Below are 20,081 nucleotides of genomic sequence, written 5' to 3' on the forward strand. Positions count from 1 at the left end.
TTTTTGGTTTATTCCTGGAGGTCTTGTGGCCGTGCTCCCCTGGGGGGGTTCCCAGAGGTGTTGAGAATTGGCGCTGTATAAATGCTGGGTGGTTGTTGGTTTAAGAGTGTCACATGTTCTGGCACAATATCGAGGTGTTCTGACTCGGTGCCCACCCACCTTGTCCCCAGTCGCGGGTGGGTCTGAGCCGTACAGACCAGAAGGTCTCTGCTTCAATCCCTGGTTTGTGCTGAGCTTGTGTGCCTCTGTCTGCAACTCTGAGTGTGTGTGTGTGTGTGAGAGATTGGTTGTTGAGTGAGGACAGGATGGGATTTGGGTATGTTTCTCTCCACAGTCGAATAGCATGCTACTTGGGAAAGAGCTGCCAGAGCCCAGCAGGAGGCGTCAGAAGAGAAAGGGAGAAAATTAGGAGGGAGAAGATTTAATTGAAGTTCTCAGCTTGTCGACTGTTCCAAAACCTTCCCTGCAGCAGATCTGCGAGTGGCGGTCGGTGTCTTTCCCTCTGTGCCTGCCGGCTAACTGCTGCCTCGTTAGTTTTGCGTGCCAGTAATTAATTTGTGCCGCAGCCACCTTGTTTTTTACAGGAGGAGAGTGCTATCTGGAGTCGCTGTGAGGGTTTGGTAAAAAGGATGATTAAATTGTCAAGTGAAAGCAGGCCTTTGTGACTAATAATATCAGACTCTTTGCTGCTGGTGTCTGTCGCTTTGAATAATGCAACACGACTTCTAAAATAAACTCAGAACCAAGGCCGGCTCCTCTTACACTGACGCACCTGATTCAGTCTAGTGTACGATCAGATCTGAGGTGAGCTGTGATTAATTGACAGGACAGGATTTTTTTTCTTCTCTCTCAGGGTTGCAGAGGTCCAAGTTAAGAGCATCGTACGGCAGACGCTGCAGGCTGTCAACTTCTGTCACAAGCATAACGTAAGTGCGGAGTAAAGATTGTTCTAGAATGGCACCAGGGGATGAGCGACTTCAGTCAGGTGGAGAGATTGGAGAAGCTGGGGTTGTTCTCCTTGGAGCAGAGAAGGTTAAGGGGAGATTTGATAGAGGTGTTCAAAACTATGAGGGGTTTTGATAGAGTAAATAAGGAGAAACTGTTTCCAGTGGCAGAAGGGTCGGTAACCAGAGGATACAGATTTAAGGTAATTGGCAAAAGAACCAGAGGGAGAGATGAGGAGAAATTTTTTAGGCAGCAAGTTGTTATGATCTGGAATGCGCTGCCTGAAAGGGCGGTGGAAGCAGATTCAATAATAACTTTCAAAAGGGAATTGGATAAATACTTGAAAAGGAAAAATTTGCAGGGCTATGGGGAAAGAGCAGGGGAATGGGACTAATTTTTTTTTATTAGTTCATGGGATGTGGGCGTCGCTGGCGAGGCCGGCATTTATTGCCCATCCCTAATTGCCCTTGAGAAGGTGGTGGTGAGCCGCCTTCTTGAACTGCTGCAGTTCGTGTGGTGAAGGTTCTCCCACAGTGCTATTGGATTGATCTTTCAAAGGACCGGCAGAGGCTCGATGGGCTGAATGGCCTCCTTCTGTGCTATAAGATTCTATGAATAGGCTTAGCTGGTGAAACATGTCGTTGAACCATTAGACAGCTTCACCCCTTCCCCCCCACCCCCCCCACCAATGGTTTGGTGAGTTTATCCAGTGAGTACGGACCAGCTTTGATCCCTGGTCTCCGCTGAACTCGCTGATTTGAGGGGCAGTAGTTGGCTCGAGTTGTGGAAGGGAAAGTCGGCCAGCGGTATCCGACACTATCCAGCGACCTCTGCTGGTTAAGAGAATGTTGGGCCGGTACAGACTGGGTTCTCTGGGTGTGATGCTGCTCCCACCATGGCGGAATATCCTGCCCATGCTCTGTTGAGGCTGGCCTCTGATGATGTTCTCGTGATGCGGGCAAGGCCACGTCAAACGCCCATCCCTAGTTGCCCTGCGGATCTAACTGGGTTGGCTGGCCGCAGAGGGCATTAAGAGTCAACCAAGTAGTGTGGGACGGGAGTCATGTGTAGGGGGGAGGAGTGGCAGCTCCCCTTCCCTTCCGTTGGGCCTTTCAACGGTAATCCGGCAACTTTCACAGTCAGTTTCTGGCGCATTCAGTTTCACAACCTCGCCAAGATGGGATTTGAGCTTGTCCTCTGGGTTGCTAGTCCAGTACCATAATCCCTACACTACCATGCAGTTACTGGTGAGACATGCTGGCTGCAAATAAGATGAGTTGGGCAGTCCCAGTTCGGTTCTTTGCAGGGGGCCACGGATCCACAGCACAAAACACCCACTGTGCATTCTGTGGTAAAACACATTTAAGCCCCAACATCGAGCCTTTGGGCACACGACTAAATTACACGCGCTTCAGCCTGACTCGAGAGTTGAATCAAATGTTACGCACTTGTGTGTCCGGAGGCTGGGTGTTCGTGTGCATGCTTCCCCCGTGCTCTGCGGTGCATCGGACTGAGTGCTGCAAAGCTCGTTGTTTACAGCGGCTGACTGATTTTCAAATGCCTGTGTCTCTCTCAGTGCATCCACAGAGACGTGAAGCCAGAGAACATCCTCATCACCAAGCACGGGGTCATCAAGCTCTGTGATTTCGGCTTCGCGAGAATCTTGAGTGAGTTCATTTTCTTTCTCGGTCTTCAGGCGCCAGCGCCTGCGTCAGGAGTCCCTCAACCCCAGACGTGTCGTGGCTGAGTCAACGAGGCTGGGGAGGGGAGAGTGGAGGCAATAACTCTGCGCTACGGAACGGGAAGGGAGATGGGGTCAAGTCCGGCTCCCCTCGCATCCTGATCGGAGCAGGGTTGAGTCTGAAAGTGTGCTGCAGGGAGAGAGAGAAAGAACTTTTTTTATAGCGAGTTTCACAACCTCAGGACATCCCAAAGCACTTTAAAGTCAATGAGCTACTTTTTGAAGTGTAGTCACTGTTGTAATGTGGGAAACGTAGCAACAAACTTGTGCACAGCAAGATCCCACAAACAGCAATGTGATAATGACCAGATAATTTTTTTTTTCAAAAGAGCAAAATCTAGGCTGACGCTCCAGTGCAGTACAGAGGGAGTGCTGCATTATCAGAGGTGCCATCTTTCCGATGAAACTTAGACCGAGGCCCCGTGTGCCCTCCCAGGTGGATGTAAAAGATCCCACAAAGAAGAGCAGCGGAGTTCTCCCCGGTGTCCTGGCCAATACTGATCCCTCAACCAACACCTAAAACAGATGATCTAGTCATTATCTCATTGCTGTTTGTGGGAGCTTGCTGTGCGCAAATTGTCTGGGCCCAGCTGTCTAATTAAGAGAAGCTCGGGCGGTAACAGTAGGAGCCCCTCCTGGGACCCCCGCAGTTTGTAGCAGTGAGGTGTCTGTCACTGGCCAGTGCTGATCTCGACACGGTGACGTTTTAACGTTGATACTTGCGTTCCAGCTGGTCCGGGGGACGACTACACGGATTACGTGGCAACTCGGTGGTACCGCGCCCCGGAGTTGCTGGTCGGAGACACGCAGTACGGCCCCCCAGTGGACGTCTGGGCAATAGGCTGCGTCTTCGCTGAGCTCCTCTCGGGCAATCCTCTGTGGCCCGGCCGGTCAGATGTCGATCAGCTCTATCTAATCAGGAGGACGCTGGGTGAGTTCCCGACATCTCCGTCTGGCGCTCGGGGCCTGTCTGGGATTGAATGTGTTTGTTGTGTCTAACATTTTGTGTTAATCAATTAATTTGAGAGTACATTGAATAATGAGTGAGTGCTGCGAAGGGGCTGCTTAGAATCATACAGCATAAGGACACAGGCCCATCGTGCCTGTGACGGCTCTTTGAAAGAGTTTTCCAATTAGTCCCACTCCCCTGCTCTTTCCCCATAGCCCTGCAAATTTTTCCCTGTTAAGTATTTATCCAATTCCCTTTTGAAAGTTATTATTGAATCTGCTTCCACCGCCCTTTCAGGCAGCGCATTCCAGATCATAACAACTCTCTGCGTAAAAAAAAAAAAAATTCTCCTCATCCCTCCCCTGGTTCTTTTGCCAATTACCTTAAATCTGTGTCCTCTGGCTCCCGACCCTCCTGCCAATGGAAACGGTTTCTCCTTATTTAATCTATCAAAACTCTTCATAATTTTGAACATCTCTATCAAATCTCCCCTCAACCTTCTCTGTTCTAAGGAGAACAATCCCAAATTGTCCAGTCTCTCCACTTAACTGCAGTCCTGCATCCCTGGTACCATTCTAGTAAATCTCTTCGGCACCCTCTCTAAGGCCTTGACATCCTTCCTAAAGTGTGAAGCCCAGAATTGGACACAATACTCCAGCTGAGGCCTTATCAGTGATTTATAAAGGTTTAGCATAACTTCCTTGCTTAACTAATTGTTGGCTGTTTTTGAGGCAGGGACCACCATCATCGAGGCAGTTCTACTTGCGTTATTTAGTTTTTTAAAAAAGTTTTTCAAACTACTGAATTGCAAAGTCAGGAGTGAATTAATAATTTACGCCTTACCCCATCACTGTAGATCCCATATTCTACCCATCTTTGCGGGAAATCACTGAGTAGAAAACACTATTAACTGGCGTGAGCAGAGGCCTAAGCCAGGCTGTGGCTTAGTTCCCCTCGCTCTTCAGAACTCGCTAACTCAGGAGAGAGGTGGCGGGGCCTCCTTGTACTATCGGGGCTCAGTAATGGTGGTCTTTAACCCTTCCAACGCTGCGGCTTGCTCTTTCTGGCCTTGTGCGGCTTTTAGCAAAAACCAACTATTGTTCTAATTCCGCACTGCCCACTTACTAGTTTGAGGCCTAGTCACAGGGTACAGTAGAGTAGCGGTTTTGTTACTGGACTAATAATCCAGAGAACATGGGTTCAAATCCCACCATGGCGATTTGAGTTCAGTTTTTTAAAAAAATATTTAATCAGGAAATAAAATTCAAAAACTTATCAGTAAAAGTGACGTAGAAGCAAAAAACCCAACTGGTTCACTAATGTCGTTTAGGGAAGGAAACCTTACCTGGCCTGGCTTACGTGTGACTCCACATCCCCACACCAACGTAGTTGACTCTTAATGGCCCTCTGAAGTGGCCCAACAAGCCACTCAGTTGGTTCAAGAAGGCAGCCCACCACCACCTTCTCAGGGCAGCTAAGGGTGGGCAATAAATGCTGGCCTTGCCAGCGATGCCCATGATCCTGTGACGTTCTTGTGTCAATCTTCAGATGTAGGGCGTTCCATTGGCTGGGAAACTTATTTCAGTATGAACTTTTGCACTCATAAGAGGAGGAAAAAAAGCAGCAAAATCCTGAACTGTGTCAGCGTGCAATATCCAGTGGGTGCTCTGTAAACAGAAGTGGTTATTAAGCTGGTTCTAGGGTCCTATTGTGCTGCCCACTCCAGTCCCAGCCATCCCTGGATGTTGAGGGAGGAGATGGACATCTAGCTCGCTCGACATTGTACCTTGGTGGCTTTCCTCGCACGGACCCTGCGTGACATTTCCTCTCTGCTCCCACAGGGGATCTCATCCCTCGGCACCAAAAGGTATTCAGTTCCAACCAATTCTTCAGTGGAGTCAACATTCCAGTGCCTGACGTCATGGTAAGTGCCCCCTTTATAAAAAGAAAGAACTTGCATTTATTCAGCGGCTTTCATGACCTCAGGGCACCCCAAAGCACTTTACAGCCAATGAAGTACTTTTGGAAGTGTAGTAATGCAGGAAACGTAGCAGCCAATTTGCGCACAGCAAGCTCCCACAAACGGCTATGAGATAATGACCAGACAATCTGTTTTAGCGATGTTGATTGAGGGATAAGCATTGGCCAGGACAACGGGGAAAACTCCCCTGTTCTTCGAAATAGTGCCATGGGATCTTTTGCGCCCACCTGAGAGGGCTGACTCGGGCCTTGGTTTAACGTCTCGTCCGAAAGACGGTACCTCCGACAGTGCAGCACTCCCTCCGTACTGGCTCTGGGAGTGTTAGCCTGGATTTTGTGCTTAAGTCTCTGGAATGGGACTCGGACCCACAACTCCTGGCGAGAGTGCTACTCACTGAGCCACAGTTTACAACCAGGGTCACATCCTTGAGTTTGCAGTCGTGGGCCTTGGGAGTTCATACCAAGAGAACGAAAAGAAAGAAAGACTTGCATTTATATAGCGCCTTTCGCAACCAAGGAACATCCCAAAGCGTTTTACAGCCAATGTGGTACTTTTTTGGAGTGAAGTCACTGTTGTGATGTTCCTCGGTCAATGTCTTGTCCTCTTTCCTCCTCCAAGTTTCTCTCCTCCCGACCTGGCGGAGATGTCTTGAGCTGGGGGTTTGGTTCCAAGGGGTGGTGACACCCAAAGGGGTCCTTCTTTTCTGTGTGAGCTGAGACAGTGAATGCTGGAGGGCCATTCAACCAGGGGGAGCATCACAGTCACGCCCATCCTGCTCTCACCTGATATCCATACACTGGATAGTGACCAGGAGCCCGAACACTGGCTCATTTTGCTCCCCTCTCTTCCCCCCAATCCCCCAACCCAGGGGTGCTGAGCCCAACAGTAGCCTCCCAACTGCTGCCCCAGCAGAGATTGTCTAACTCAGCGCAGACTGTAGCTGGAACCAGTGGTTGGTCGGCGGCCTATTCACACGCCAAGGCCATTGGGGCAGATAAGATGGTTGCAGTTAACGCAATATCTGATGCAGCATGAAATGATCTGTGACCTATGTATGACCTTTTAGAAAAAGGTCAACGATGTATAATGGCGCATGTGGCATGATCTCGTTGTCTTGCCAATTGTTCCCCTCATCTTTACAGGCGCGAATGGGATGACAATCACCCTTCAAAGTGCCCGGTAGCTAAAGAGTCTGTCACCATGTTGCATACCGGCCAATCAGGAATTTCTACTTGGAAGCCAGGAATTCCTGATGGTGCTGTTGCTTCAATGCTAATGTTGGGGGTTTTGTTTCCGTAGCAACTGCGCATTCCACACGAGAAACATATATGCCCCAAATGCTCCCCCTGGAGGTGGCGAGACGCAGGCAGGTGTCGCGAGTGGATGGGTAGAGTCTCTCTCCTGGGGTTTCCTAGTGGCCTCAGGTACTGCCCTCTGTTGACAACTTCTAAACTGGGAGAATCCTAGTGGATTCAGGGAAGGTGTGTGTGTGGGGGGAAGGAGAACAGGTTTGGATCCAGAGGTGGGAATCTTGCCTGTGCTGAGAGAGACGGTGCGGAGAGAGGATAAGACGGGGCGCTAATCGTGCCCTTTACTTGTCCCCCCAGGAGCCGTTGGAGGTGAAGTTTCCTCACATCTCTGCTCAGGCCCTCCACTTAATGAAGGTGAGTGACCAGCATCAGCTGTCCGCAGCCCATCACTGTGTGAAACATCCCAAGTAACTCTGCGCTGTGAGAGACACCACGCAGAGCTTGATTCAGGCATTTCCCGTCTGACCCATGTGAGTTGGGGCTGCGGAATTGATAATATCGGAAGCCTGATCGGCTACCAGTTCAATCTAGTGCCACTTGCTAACGTTTAACCCATTCTCTGTACTAGAGACCCTAACCCTGTCCGTATAACTATCTTATCTACACTATACCCCTCACAGTAACACTTTCATATACACCACACCCGAGTAACAATCTCTGATATATCCCACACTCCTCACTGTAACTCTCTTTGATTTACACATCTCTCACTGTAACACTCTGATATAGCCCACACCCCTCACTGTAGCACTGATATACCCCACACCCCTCACTGTAACACTCTGATATACCCCACACCTCACTGTAGCACTGATATACCCCACACCCCTCACTATAACACTCTGATATACCCCACACCCCTCACTGTAATACACTTGAACACCCCTCAGCCCTGGGTGGGCATGGCTCGGTCTCTGCTACATTCTGTGCCTTGGGGTCTCAGTTGCTGGACGCCACTTTAACACAGTGTTGAAGAGTTGGGCAGGGCTCAGTGTGAAAGTCTGTCACCTCTGTTGCTTGTCCCAGGGCTGCTTGATGATGAACCCCACGGAGAGGCTGCCGTGCGAGCAGCTGCTGCAGCACCCGTACTTCGACAGCTGCCGGGAGGAGATGGAGAACAGCAGAGACGCCGAGAAATTCAGCAGGAGGCACGAGAGGATGCCCCGCAGGCGGCCGCCAGGGGTAAGGGCACAGGCTGCTTCAACCCATTGAGGGGGTAAACTCGCCACTGCCCAGTCACTTTAACCGTGAGAAGCAACTGGAGGTGGGCAAGGGCCTCTTATATTCCGCTGATAGCACTAATCTATACAGGGGATATAACCCCCCGATAGGCACATCATATTTCCCTTCAGTTACATATTTAATGAGCTAAATGACCAGTTAATCTGCTTTTAGTGATGCTGGTTGAGGGATAAATGTTGGGCCAGGACAACGGGAGAAATTACACCACAGGGACAGGCGTTCAGCCCAACCAGTCCATATTGGTGATACGAGCATATTCCCAATTCCATGTGTCCCCCTGTTCCCGAATCCCTTTATCCCCTTTCCTTCAACCGCCTATCTAACCCATCCTTAAATGTTGACGTGGCCACTGCATCAATCACTAACAGTGCTTTCCACAGCCTCACAACTCTGTGTGTATATATATAAAAAAAAGTTTCTCCTGCTCTCAGTCCTAAATCTCTTGTATCTACGTCCCCTTGTTCTAGCGCCTTCAACCTCTGGAAACAGTCTGTTTCTATCTACTCTGTCTCGTGCTGTCAGAATTTTAAACACCTCGATCAGATTACCCCTTAATTTCCTCTGTTCTAACAAAAAACAGCCGCAGTTCTTTCGTCTCCCTTTGAATTTGCATTTCCTTGTACAAGGCCGCATCTTGGCGAATCTGTGCTGTCCCCTCTCTATCGCCTCAACATCCTTCCTACAGCATGAAGCCCAAAACTGCACGCTACTCCAACTAAATCCTTACTAAGGTTTTAGAGATTTACTATCACAGGTCGACTTTTATATTCTGTGCCTCTTCCCATAAAAGCCAATATTCCATTAGCTTTTTTTACGGTCTTATCCACTTGAGACGCCGCTTTTAATGTCTTGTGAACCTGAGTCCCTCTGCTCCTCCACATCACCCAGCCTTCCCCTAATTCAAAGAATAATTATTACTTTAATTTTTCTACCAAAACATACCAGCTCACACTTACTGACACTTTTTGACCATTCCACCATCTTATTAATATCCCCTTGAAGTTCTTTTGGGTCCTCAGCATTATTTACAAGTTTCCTATTTTAGTATCATCTGCAAATTTGGACACCGCGCTCTCTGGTCTGATATCCAAATCACCTGAGCAAGGAGATGAGGCCTCGGTTTAACTTCTCATCCAAAAGACGGCACCTCCGACAGTGCGCTCCCTCGGTACTGTGCTGAAGTGCCAGCCTAGACTCTGTGCTTGAGTTTTGGGTAAACACAGCACCCAGTGTGCTTACGGAGACACAACAGACCAGGAACCATTCCTGGCCTGTGCTGGGTTAGCCGATCCCAGCCGGAAGAATAGGAGGGAGCCTGGCAAGTTGGGTCTTGGTGCGTCTGGGCTAGGGAGTGGGGAGAAGCCAGCCGGGATTCCTACTGCTCATCGCCATCCAGTGACCCCTGCTGGAAAATGCGTGGTGTGTGTGTGTGTTGGCCAAGGAGAGGACCAGGCAGGGCTGCAATGCCCCCGAGACCTCAGAGTCTGCACGATGAAGAAAGTCCGAATTCTGAGTATGTGATTTTAGCTTCTCTTTTGGGTTTTTTTCTGCCCTCCCAGCTCCAGTATTTGCCTCAGCTAACGAGCAGCAACATCTCGCCAGCGCCCGAGGCCAAGAAGTACCACCGGCACAAGTACGACCACCACCTGCCCAACATCTGACTATATGGCAGCAAAGGCCAGCGAACCCAGCCAAACGCCCACCTGCACCTCCACAACTTCCCCACCAAGTGGGACTCCTGACAACAACTTCCAAACCCACTCTACATTTAAAGGGACCTGGTCATTCATTTCAGGGCGTTAAGGGGGGGGGGGAGGGGACGTAGAGTGTTCGGTGAGGAATTGTACCTAACGGGCGCTCTGGAAGTGGCGTCATTTCTGTGCAGCATCGCCAACCCACACTCGAACGTCTGCTCCATCGTGTTATGTGACAGACCTGTGCTGATATTGCAACCTGTGGTTGGTGGTGCCTCCCTGGCAAATCGTAATTCTCCTGATGACCAGACCCCTTTACTATATGACGATACCAGAGATATATAGCCATAGAGCTGATATATTCACAATAAACTTGTACCTGTCTGGTTTGCAGATTCTTTTTATGGACCAGTAAATCACATGTGGCAGTCCTCCAAGGCGGTAGATGAATAGTCTTGTTTAGATACAAGATGACAATGGAGTTGAGGCTTCAGAAACTTGTTGCACAGAGCCACCTAGTGGCCAGAGCCTAGAACTACAGCATGACTGTTGACATAGCAAAATTGAATGGGAACTGTTGACATGGGGAAATGTTGGCAGAAAAGTGCAACCAAAAATTGTGATGGCAAGAAGTAAGCTTTTGTGGACAGTAAGTGTGCATTCTATGTAAGATTTTTAGATAACCAAAAAGAAATCAGATTCTGTCTCCAGTATAGTAGTTTCAGTAGGATCTGCATTAACACATGTATGTGTGTGTGCATGTCATAGGGGTGACCTTTCCCTCTTGTCTGAATCCTGAGCCTGTACCCAACCCCCCCTCATACTCCAACCTCCCTCTCTCCTAGGGTTGGATGGATGAGAGACGTAGCTTCACCCACCTCAGTGCAGACTTCCAGCCGAATCCCATTAATCCGGCCTGAATTTAAACCTGGAACGGTCTCTTATTAAGTGAGAAAAATCATAGGGGCATTAAAAAATTTGTTTTTTTAAATTCTTTGAATACTTTCATTTATTAGTTATATTGGAGATGGGGAGGCTGTTTGACTGGGTGGGGCAGTTGGAGGCGGGAGGTCATGTGATGAAACCTCCAGGAACGGTCTCTTATTAAACGCTTCTTTTACAAAATTGACAGCCGTAAAGTTTTTAAAATGCACGGCAGGCACAAATGTTCCAGTTATGAATTCAGTTTTTTCAGTCACATCATTTCTGTTAAACACAAGACACCTTGTCTAGTTCATCGAGCGAGAGGTCACTCAGGTGAAGCTAACCTTGTGTCTGACTTGGGGACTGTGTGCGGCTGGGATGAATTAAGAATCCACGGCAGCAGGTGAGGCGATATTGGATGTTGGGGTAGAGGGCACTGGCGGTGGAGAAGTCATTGTTCTTTTGGGCAGTGGGTAGAGCAGAGGGACTACTTTACCCATGCACTTCTTGTCCACGTGGTGGACGGAGCCGGTGGGATGCATATACCAGTATTGGCTTTCCCACACAGTACTTGAAAGAATGACCAATTTTCCTATTGACCCTATTTATACGGAAATAGAGCAGCTTCACCACCGACTGGCCTGATTCTCCAGGTTGGCTGTCCATCGAGCAATAGAATAGTAATACAATAGCCCAAAGAGGCAACTGGAACTGTAAGGTCACAAAATAGAGTGAGACGGGGAAGGCCGATCAGCCCATCTTAGCTGTTCCATCAAGCAAGAACATACATCCCCACCCCTCTGCCCATCCAACTTAAAGGAATAATTTCAACTGTTGAGTGACTCCTGAGTCACTGGGTCCAGTTGGATTGCGTTGTATGTTGTGTTCAATGTGACCCTGTGGGTTGGGCCAGAGTCTGAGCTTCAGCGTAGCTCCTGGTTTATTTAACACAACGTTCACAGATTGGAGTGTGTACATAAAGAAAACACAGTAGGTGAGTGTACTCTGGATTGGCCTCTGCTCAGGGGATAGTCCAACCCTTCGTTCCTGTTAGTACCTCAGAGACAGAGTGTGAGGACGGGACCTCACTTCGCATGTGCTACAACCACCTGATTACTTCCTAGCCATAAGCGTACAGTTATCACTGTTTGTGGGAGCTTGCTGTGCGCAAATTGGCTGCCGTGTTTCCTACATTGCAACAGTGACTACACTTCAAAAGTACTTCATTGGCTATAAAGTGCTTTGGGACATCCTGAGGTCATGAAAGTGGCTATATAAATGCAATTTTTCTTTTTTCATTTACCCGGCGGGCAAGTTTCTCTTCGTTCAGTTAATCAAACATTAAAGGAGTGTCTCTATTAAACATTAAAGGAGAGTTATTTCAGATCCTGAAGTGTTATAACAGGCTATAGAGAGCTGTACACTGACCAGCATCTCTCAGTAATCCCTAGCTTAATACCCTGTCTGTAGCCAGCACTTAAAGTAACAAGAGGTGACTGAGACACGCCACAAGTTATTTTAAGATTTTGGAGCAATTTAGTAGCCTGTAAATCTTTTTTACCGAAATTATTCCTTTAAGTACTACTTGAGTGCTATACTCAGACAGTTTGACAGCTCAGTCTCCTTCCTGGCTAGACTTCCCTTCCCCTTCAGGATTACACTGGAGTCTCCAGAAACTAAAGGTTAATCTGCAGGGCACTGCTGCAAGCAACACGAGAGAAAAATCATCGGGGCATTAAAAAATGTATTTTTAAAAAATTCTTTGAACACTTTCATTTATTAGTTATATTGGAGATGGGGAGGCTGTTTGACTCGGTGGGGTGGGTGAAGGTGGGAGATCATGTGATGAAACCTCCAGGGATACATCCAACCAGAGTTGGCAACCATGTCCTCCTTTGGGTTGCCCTGGAGGCTCCTCATACAGTATGGTAACAGTTCCTTTGAGTTGAGACAAAGTTGCCGCTCATTAAATCCTGCACGGGTACCAGGCTGATGTCTCTTCTTGCAGAAGAACATTGGCCTGTGGAGAGAGGCTTGTGAACTCTGGGTATGTGGTGTGTTTTGGTCATTCCTAACCCGAGAGGCCAGCAGTGCTCTGATTTGGGGATGATTTAAGGGCCAAGGGTTTGATGCAGACATTGGATATCATAGTTGGAGGCCATTCGGCCCATTGTGCCTGTGCCAGCTCTTTGAAAGAGCTATCCAATTAGCCCCACTCCCCATAGACCTGCAAGTTTTTTTCCTTTTGAAGTATGTATCTGATTCCCTTTTGAAAGTTACTGCTGTGTGAAGCCAGCTTGAGACTGGCTAACAATCCAAGTGGCCTGTAAATGGGATCATACTGGATCAGTGCGAGTGATAAACCAAACAGGTTACAGAAGACTGGTGGCTTTGTGTACCCACTATATGGATACAGGAAGGGACTGCCGGTCCCAAGGCCTGGTGATCCGATCTTGGACAGTCAGACAGATGCTCTGCCAGTTCATCTTCACTCCATCCCCTCGATAGAACCAATGCATATGTACACCAAGGGCCCAGCCCAGGCAGGCACAGGGTGCTTCTGTATAATATTAAACCTGTTTCTTTGAAACTAAACCGAACAACTTTTTAAAAATGTTTTTATTATCTGTCAACACAAATACTAACGATGGAGGTGATCTGGCCTTCAGCCCAACACCTCCCAATCGCCCTCCATTTTTCAAGTTTAGCACTAGGAGCTATTAACCCTTCCTAGACTGACCAATTAAAAAGGGGATGTTTCAGGCTATCGGCATAGCAAGGGTTAAAAGTAGAGTTAATAGCCGGAATGGTTCAGCAGTCTCCCTCTGTTGGCCATTGAGGGGCTGCAGTAACACCTTGTTGCCTTTTGGCGGTGCTGCTGAGCAGAAAAGCCATAGTAAATGTAACAGTGCCACCTAGAGGCTGTTGGATGTTCCTGCAGCTGCTCCCTCCGACAGAAGGTCGAGGGTGGAAGGGTCACGTGTGAATATTGGGCTGAAAGCAAAATACTGCAGATGCTGGAAATCTGAAACAAAACCGGGAAATGCAGGGGACGCTCATCAGGTCAACAATCTAAGTGGCCTGTGAATGGGATCATACTATGTGCGCCTTCAGCTGCCTGAGCTCTGGAATTCCCTCCCTAAACTTCACCACCTCTCCTCCTTTTAGACACACCTTAAAACCTACCTCTTTGTCCAAGCTTTTGGTCACCTGTCCTAATATCTCCTTATTTGATAACACTCCTGTGAAGCGCCTTGGGACATTTTCATACGTTAAAGGCGCTATATAAATGCAGGTGGTTGTTGTTGCAATAAGATTCACACCTGGATAGATTAGCAATCCAAAACAATTAGCTGTGGCCTCTCATTTTACAAGACAGAGAGTGGAAACAGCTACTTAGTCCTCTATCCTTTAACTGATTAATTGCCAGATCAAATAGCCTGGCCTGTTTGTTACAGGCGACTTTGTCTCCAAGCATATCCTTATAAACAGGAGGCTTTCATTCTGGGCTTGTCTGAGGCTGTGCACATGTTCTTCCAATGTAATGGAAGACATCAGAGAAGGAAATTATCTGAAAAGTCACACTATTTACAGAATTGAGGATTGCTGGCCCAGACTATCTCTGTATTCTACCTGGACTGGCTGCTCTGTATTGAGAACAATACAGAACAGACAGAAACTCCCATGAGGAAATATTAAAAATAGAGAAGGGTACATCCATCACTTGGCAAAGCTTATGTGCAAACACTTAGCTCGCTCATTGGCAGGTGTCAGTTACTCAGTAGGAGTGGTAAGTGTAGCAGGCTGGGAAAGAACAGGTGACTTTGGACCTATGGTTCCCAAAGCCCTCCACCACTGGGGGTTTTCCTCGCCTCATGTCTGGGCCTGTTGTAGACTAATTGATCGACATTGATTGTCAACATTATTGTTGTATCATGTGAGTACCAGGATGGTAGGTGAATTAGATGGACTTTAGTCTTTTTTCATCTAGCAATTCCTATGTTCTGATGACATTTTCCTCAGGAGACCGAGCGAGCTGTGCCTCCAGCATTGTTTATACAATGAAAATACTTCTGATGGGGTGCTTGTCATAAGACAAGGAGGGTCATTTTGACTTTGTGCAATAGTGTAAAATGGGCAACGGCGAATAAGCAGCCCATATTACATCTCTCCTGATTTTTATTTCCATTGAAGGTTTTTCCTCCTGTCTGCGGTGCTCTCTTCCTGTCTGCCATGTTCCTGTTACTATGTGCGTTGCTCTCTTCCTGTCTGCCATGCTCCTCTTCCTGTGTGCATTGCTCTCTTCCTGTTTGCTATGCTCCTCTTCCTGTCTGCCTTGCTCTCTTCCTGTCTGCCTTGCTCTCTTCCTGTCTGCATTGCTCCTCTTCCTGTCTGCATTGCTCCTCTTCCTGTCTGCATTGCTCCTCTTCCTGTCTGCATTGCTCCTCTTCCTGTCTGCATTGCTCCTCTTCCTGTCTGCATTGCTCCTCTTCCTGTCTGCATTGCTCCTCTTGTCTGCATTGCTCCTCTGAAATTCTCTCTCTATTTTTCTTCCACCACCAATCAAGTGATTTCAATTTCTACCTCTTCTGCTCTGGTTATTATTTTACATATTATTGTCTCTGTTCCAATCACTTTGAAATCTTAAATGTTTTTGAACCATCTTCATCACCAGTGTAACCAGTATACCAGGCAGCTGCCACCAATTCGAGTCCACTGTAGATACTGCCTTGGGTTCAGTGGTGTCAGTCATTCCCGTAAGTGGTCTGAGCATCTCACTTTTATGGGAGTAGGCTCACATTGCCCTATAATTAATTATATGATAGCAGAAACCAGGGGTATGAAAATGAAACACATTTGTAATTTCGACTGAATCACCGTGTCTTTCCAGAGACAAACCAACTTAACATTCGAGAAGACAATATTTGGTTTGAATCATGAAACCACTTTATTCTACAGTAAGGTGAATGCACAAAGGAACAGGTACAATCAATCGGTAAAACTTATCCTGGCATATTATAAAAATAACAATAACACACTACCCCACTTCATCTTAACTTAAAACCAATAAACATTCTGCATTCTGTTCTACAGCTCAGGGCAGAACCTCCTCTCTCTGCAGTTTTATGTCTTTTGCAGTCTTTTTCTGCCTAACTACCTGTGTAGCACCCGTTTCCAAAATAAAGGCACTGCTTTTCTGATGTTTGTGACTCTTGTTAACTCCCGCTTCATACAGAGATTAAAGGGTTTCCCAACACAATGGGTGAGCATTGCTTTCTGATTTACCCAGACAAGCTAACAAATCATTTGTTGTTTAGTCCCTGGAAGAAACAACTTCTGTTTAACATATCACCCACCCTTTAACCTGTAAGAATAAACATTGCTGTTAAAAATTTAGCATTAAATGTCACTCTTTTATAAATCTTTTCTGTGGAAAAATGATTTTTAAAAATCCTAATAAGTGACAAAAAGGGTTTGAATAAATAAATGCAGACATTTTGTTTAATTAATGTCTTGATTCAAAGATGTAGTTTCCAATAAATGAGATTGCAGCTTGTTGCTGACAATTATAGCAAAGGAGTTCATTACCGAGAGATAGAACACAAGGAGTTAAAAACCCTGCAGCTCCCCATTTGAGGCCTTTGTTGTCTGTCGAACGGCTCAGACTGTTTGCACAACGATGTTTCCTTTCCTTTGGCCATTTTCAATATCAATTCCTCTACTTCAGACTTGCTCTTACCAAATACAATACAAATAAATCCTTCCCCCTACAACCAGTTTTGTTCTGATGATCCCTAATACATGTAGATGTACAGCATCGCCTTGGCTGTTTTCATTCTAACACTTTGCACGTGATCTGACAGCAAAGCAATAATCTCATCACAAATCTGACCTGCAGACAGTGACCTGCAATAATCCGGTGGTGCATTGTACATAAGAAAACCTATAAATGTGACTGCGTTTTCTCTGATCTGAGGTAGCACATTCGTAAAGAAGGTGACACAGCTCCTTATGTAGAGGGTGATCTGGTTGGGCAAGTCTTTGCCAATGTGCCTGGAGATGATGCTTAAATATTTCTCATAATCCAGGGCAGTAGCCTCCAATGAAAGCTCCTGAAACATCTTGAATATGTTTTCTAACTCCATTATTGGACCGAAGAAATTCAGCACTGATTTCCAGATTTTTACGACCTCACTGCTCTCATCGTTGAGATGCAGCAGTAAACTGATCACGGTGGACCTGATATGCTCCATAAACGGAGTGTTCATTTCCAGAGTCCAAAATCTGATTAGCTTCCCAAGTACATTAAATGCTGCAGCTCTCACTTTCTTGTATTGATTTTCAAAGTAAGGCTGAATTGCAAGTACTACATCACCAGGAATGGGATTTGTGGAATTCTCTTTGCAAATGCTTGACATTGCTTCAACAGCAATGAGATTCTTGGGTTTGGACTTCTCATCAATCACAGAAATCATTGTGGACAACAGTTTAATGCAGCATTTGTCTACCTTTTGAGAAGCTCCAATTACAGCATTTCCCAAAACCTCTTCAGCGAGTCACTGGACAATTGGAGAATCATCAATCAAGCATTGAAACAAACTCTCCAGAAGAATATCTGTGAGTAATAACTCCGACACCACCAAATGATTAAAAACTCCCTAAAGAAGGCAGCTAGTGTGATTCTCTGACTCATGCATATGTTGAAAGAAAGAACTTGGACTTATATAGCGCCTTTCACGATCTCGGGACATCCCAAAGTGCTTTAAGGCCAATTAAGTACTTTTGAAGTGTAGTCACTGCTGTAGGAAACGCAGCAGCCAATTTGCACACAGCAAGATCCCACAAACAGCAACGTGATAATGACCAGATAATCTGTTTTAGTGATGTTGGTTGAGGGATAAATATTGGCCAGGACAAGGAATGGGGTGAGTTGTTCTACAATGCTTATCAGATGAGGGGCAGCACACACGGCCAATGTTCCTGCAAGCAGTGCGACTCTTTCATGGTGCTTTCTTGGACTCATGATGAGATCCCAACCTCCCAGTTCTCTCATGTTTTTATCATCTCCTTTCTCCTGTAACAGGACAGCTTGAAGTATCGCAGCCGAGTAACGGCAAGCATCAGCGTCATTAGGTTTTAAAGACAGGCTGAAGGTTTTCCCATCCTTTGGAATTCTCAAAAAAATGGTCTGAAATCAAATCCAGACACCGGAGTTGAGATGAACCAGAACAGTGATAAACACACTATGTGCTACAGCATAGAGTTAAGTGTCAGCTACCAGTTGGTAGCACACTTGCCTCTGAGTCAGCAGGTTGTGGGTTCAAGTCCCACTCCAGAAAATTGAGCACAAAATCTAGGCTGACGCTTCAGTGCAGGACTGAGGGAGTGCTGCCCTGTCGGAGGTGCTGTCTTTTGGGTGAGATGTTAAAGTGAGGCCTCGGTCTGCCCTCTCAGGTGGATGTAAAAGATCCCATGGCACTATTTTGAAGAAGAGCAGAGCCAAAATTTCTCCCTCAATCAACACCACTAAAAACAGATTACTCCTAATGTAACACCCTTATTTAAAAAGGGTAGTAGGCAGAAGGCTGGAAATTATAGACCAGTTAGCCTAACATCTGTGGTGGGTAAAATTTTGGAGTCTATTATTAAGGAGACAGTAGCGGAACATTTGGATAAACATAATTTAATAGGACAAAGTCAGCATGGCTTTACGAAGGGGAAGTCATGTCTGACAAATTTGCTTGAGTTCTTTGAGGACATAACGTACCGGGTGGATAAAGGGGAACCAGTGGACGTAGTGTATTTAGACTTCCAGAAGGCATTCGACAAGGTGCCACATAAAAGATTATTGCTCAAGATAAAGAATCACTGGATTGGGGGTAATATTCTGGCATGGGTGGAGGATTGGTTATCTAACAGGAAGCAGAGAGTTGGGATAAATGGTTCATTCTCGGACTGGCAACCAGTAGCCAGTGGTGTTCCGCAGGGGTCGGTGCTGGGTCCCCAACTCTTTACAATCTATATTAACGATTTGGAGGAGGGGACTGAGTATAACATATCAAAGTTTGCTGATGATACAAAGATGGAAGGGAAAGTAGAGAGTGAGGAGGACATAAAAAACCTACAAGTGGATATAGACAGGCTGGGTGAGTGGGCGGAGATTTGGCAGATGCAATACAATATTGGAAAATGTGAGGTTATGCACTTTGCAGGAAAAATCAGAGAGCAAGTTATTATCTTAATGGCGAGAAACTGGAAAGTACTGCAGTACAAAGGGATCTGGGGGTCCTAGTGCAAGAAAATCAAAAAGTTAGTCTACAGGTGCAGCAGGTGATCAAGAAGGCCAACGGAATGTTGGCTTTTATTGCTAGGGGGATAGAATATAAAAACAGGGAGGTATTGCTGCAGTTATATAAGGTATTGGTGAGACCGCACCTGGAATACTGCATACAGTTTTGGTGTCCATACTTAAGAAAAGACATACTTGCTCTCGAGGCAGTACAAAGAAGGTTCACTCAGTTAATCCCGGGGATGAGGGGGCGGACATATGAGGAGAGGTTGAGTAGATTGGGACTCTACTCATTGGAGTTCAGAAGAATGAGAGGCGATCTTATTGAAACATATAAGATTGTGAAGGGGCTTGATCGGGTGGATGCGGTAAGGATGTTCCCAAGGATGGGTGAAACTAGAACTAGGGGGCATAATCTTAGAATAAGGGGCTGCTCTTTCAAAACTGAGATGAGGAGAAACTTCTTCACTCAGAGGGTGGTAGGTCTGTGGAATTTGCTGCCCCAGGAAGCTGTGTAAGCTACATCATTAAATAAATTTAAAACAGAAATAGACAGTTTCCTAGAAGTAAAGGGAATTAGGGGTTACGGGGAGCGGGCAGGAAATTGGACATGAATTTAGATTTGAGGTTAGGATCAGATCAGCCATGATCTTAATGAATGGTGGAGCAGGCTCGAGGGGCCGATTGGCCTACTCCTGCTCCTATTTCTTATGTTCTTATTATCATGTTGCTGTTTGTGGGACCCTGCTGTACGCAAATTGGCTGTGTTTACTACATTACAACAGTGACTGTACTTCATAGGCTGAAAAGCGCTTTGGGATGTCCTGAGGTCGTGAAAGGCGCTATATAAATGCAAGTATTTCTCTCTTTTACCTGAGGGCCACTGCTGGCCTGGCAGCCACCTGATCTTCCAGTCCTCTTCTCCAGCCAATTGCCTCGGGGCACCCATTAGCTGCCAACAGCTCGCAGTTACAACGAAGCATGAGGCCCAATATTAAGTGCGCC

The 20,081-nt window shown here is 46.7% G+C and overlaps 1 protein-coding gene across 3 annotated transcripts in view; it reads left to right on the top strand.

Moving 5' to 3' along the window:
- LOC137306036 (cyclin-dependent kinase-like 1) overlaps positions 1-10,853 on the top strand; it is a 39,164-nt gene extending 28,311 nt beyond the window's left edge. The window contains exons 3-9 of one of the 3 annotated variants that reach the window (XR_010958813.1): positions 854-926; positions 2,522-2,612; positions 3,417-3,617; positions 5,477-5,559; positions 7,224-7,280; positions 7,953-8,190; positions 9,728-9,816. Coding sequence is in view for 2 of the 3 variants with exons in the window: in XM_067975061.1 (XP_067831162.1) it covers positions 854-926; positions 2,522-2,612; positions 3,417-3,617; positions 5,477-5,559; positions 7,224-7,280; positions 7,953-8,108; positions 9,728-9,829 (763 nt within the window). In the remaining variant the exon portion in view is untranslated. Of the gene's footprint in view, positions 1-853; positions 927-2,521; positions 2,613-3,416; positions 3,618-5,476; positions 5,560-7,223; positions 7,281-7,952; positions 8,191-9,727 lie in introns of all 3 variants that reach the window. The other 2 variants (XM_067975061.1, XM_067975062.1) reach the window with 2 other exon arrangements.
- Positions 10,854-20,081: the final 9,228 nt, after the last annotated feature.

Source organism: Heptranchias perlo, chromosome 41 (genome assembly GCF_035084215.1).
Source record: "Heptranchias perlo isolate sHepPer1 chromosome 41, sHepPer1.hap1, whole genome shotgun sequence".
Lineage (NCBI taxonomy): Eukaryota > Metazoa > Chordata > Chondrichthyes > Hexanchiformes > Hexanchidae > Heptranchias > Heptranchias perlo.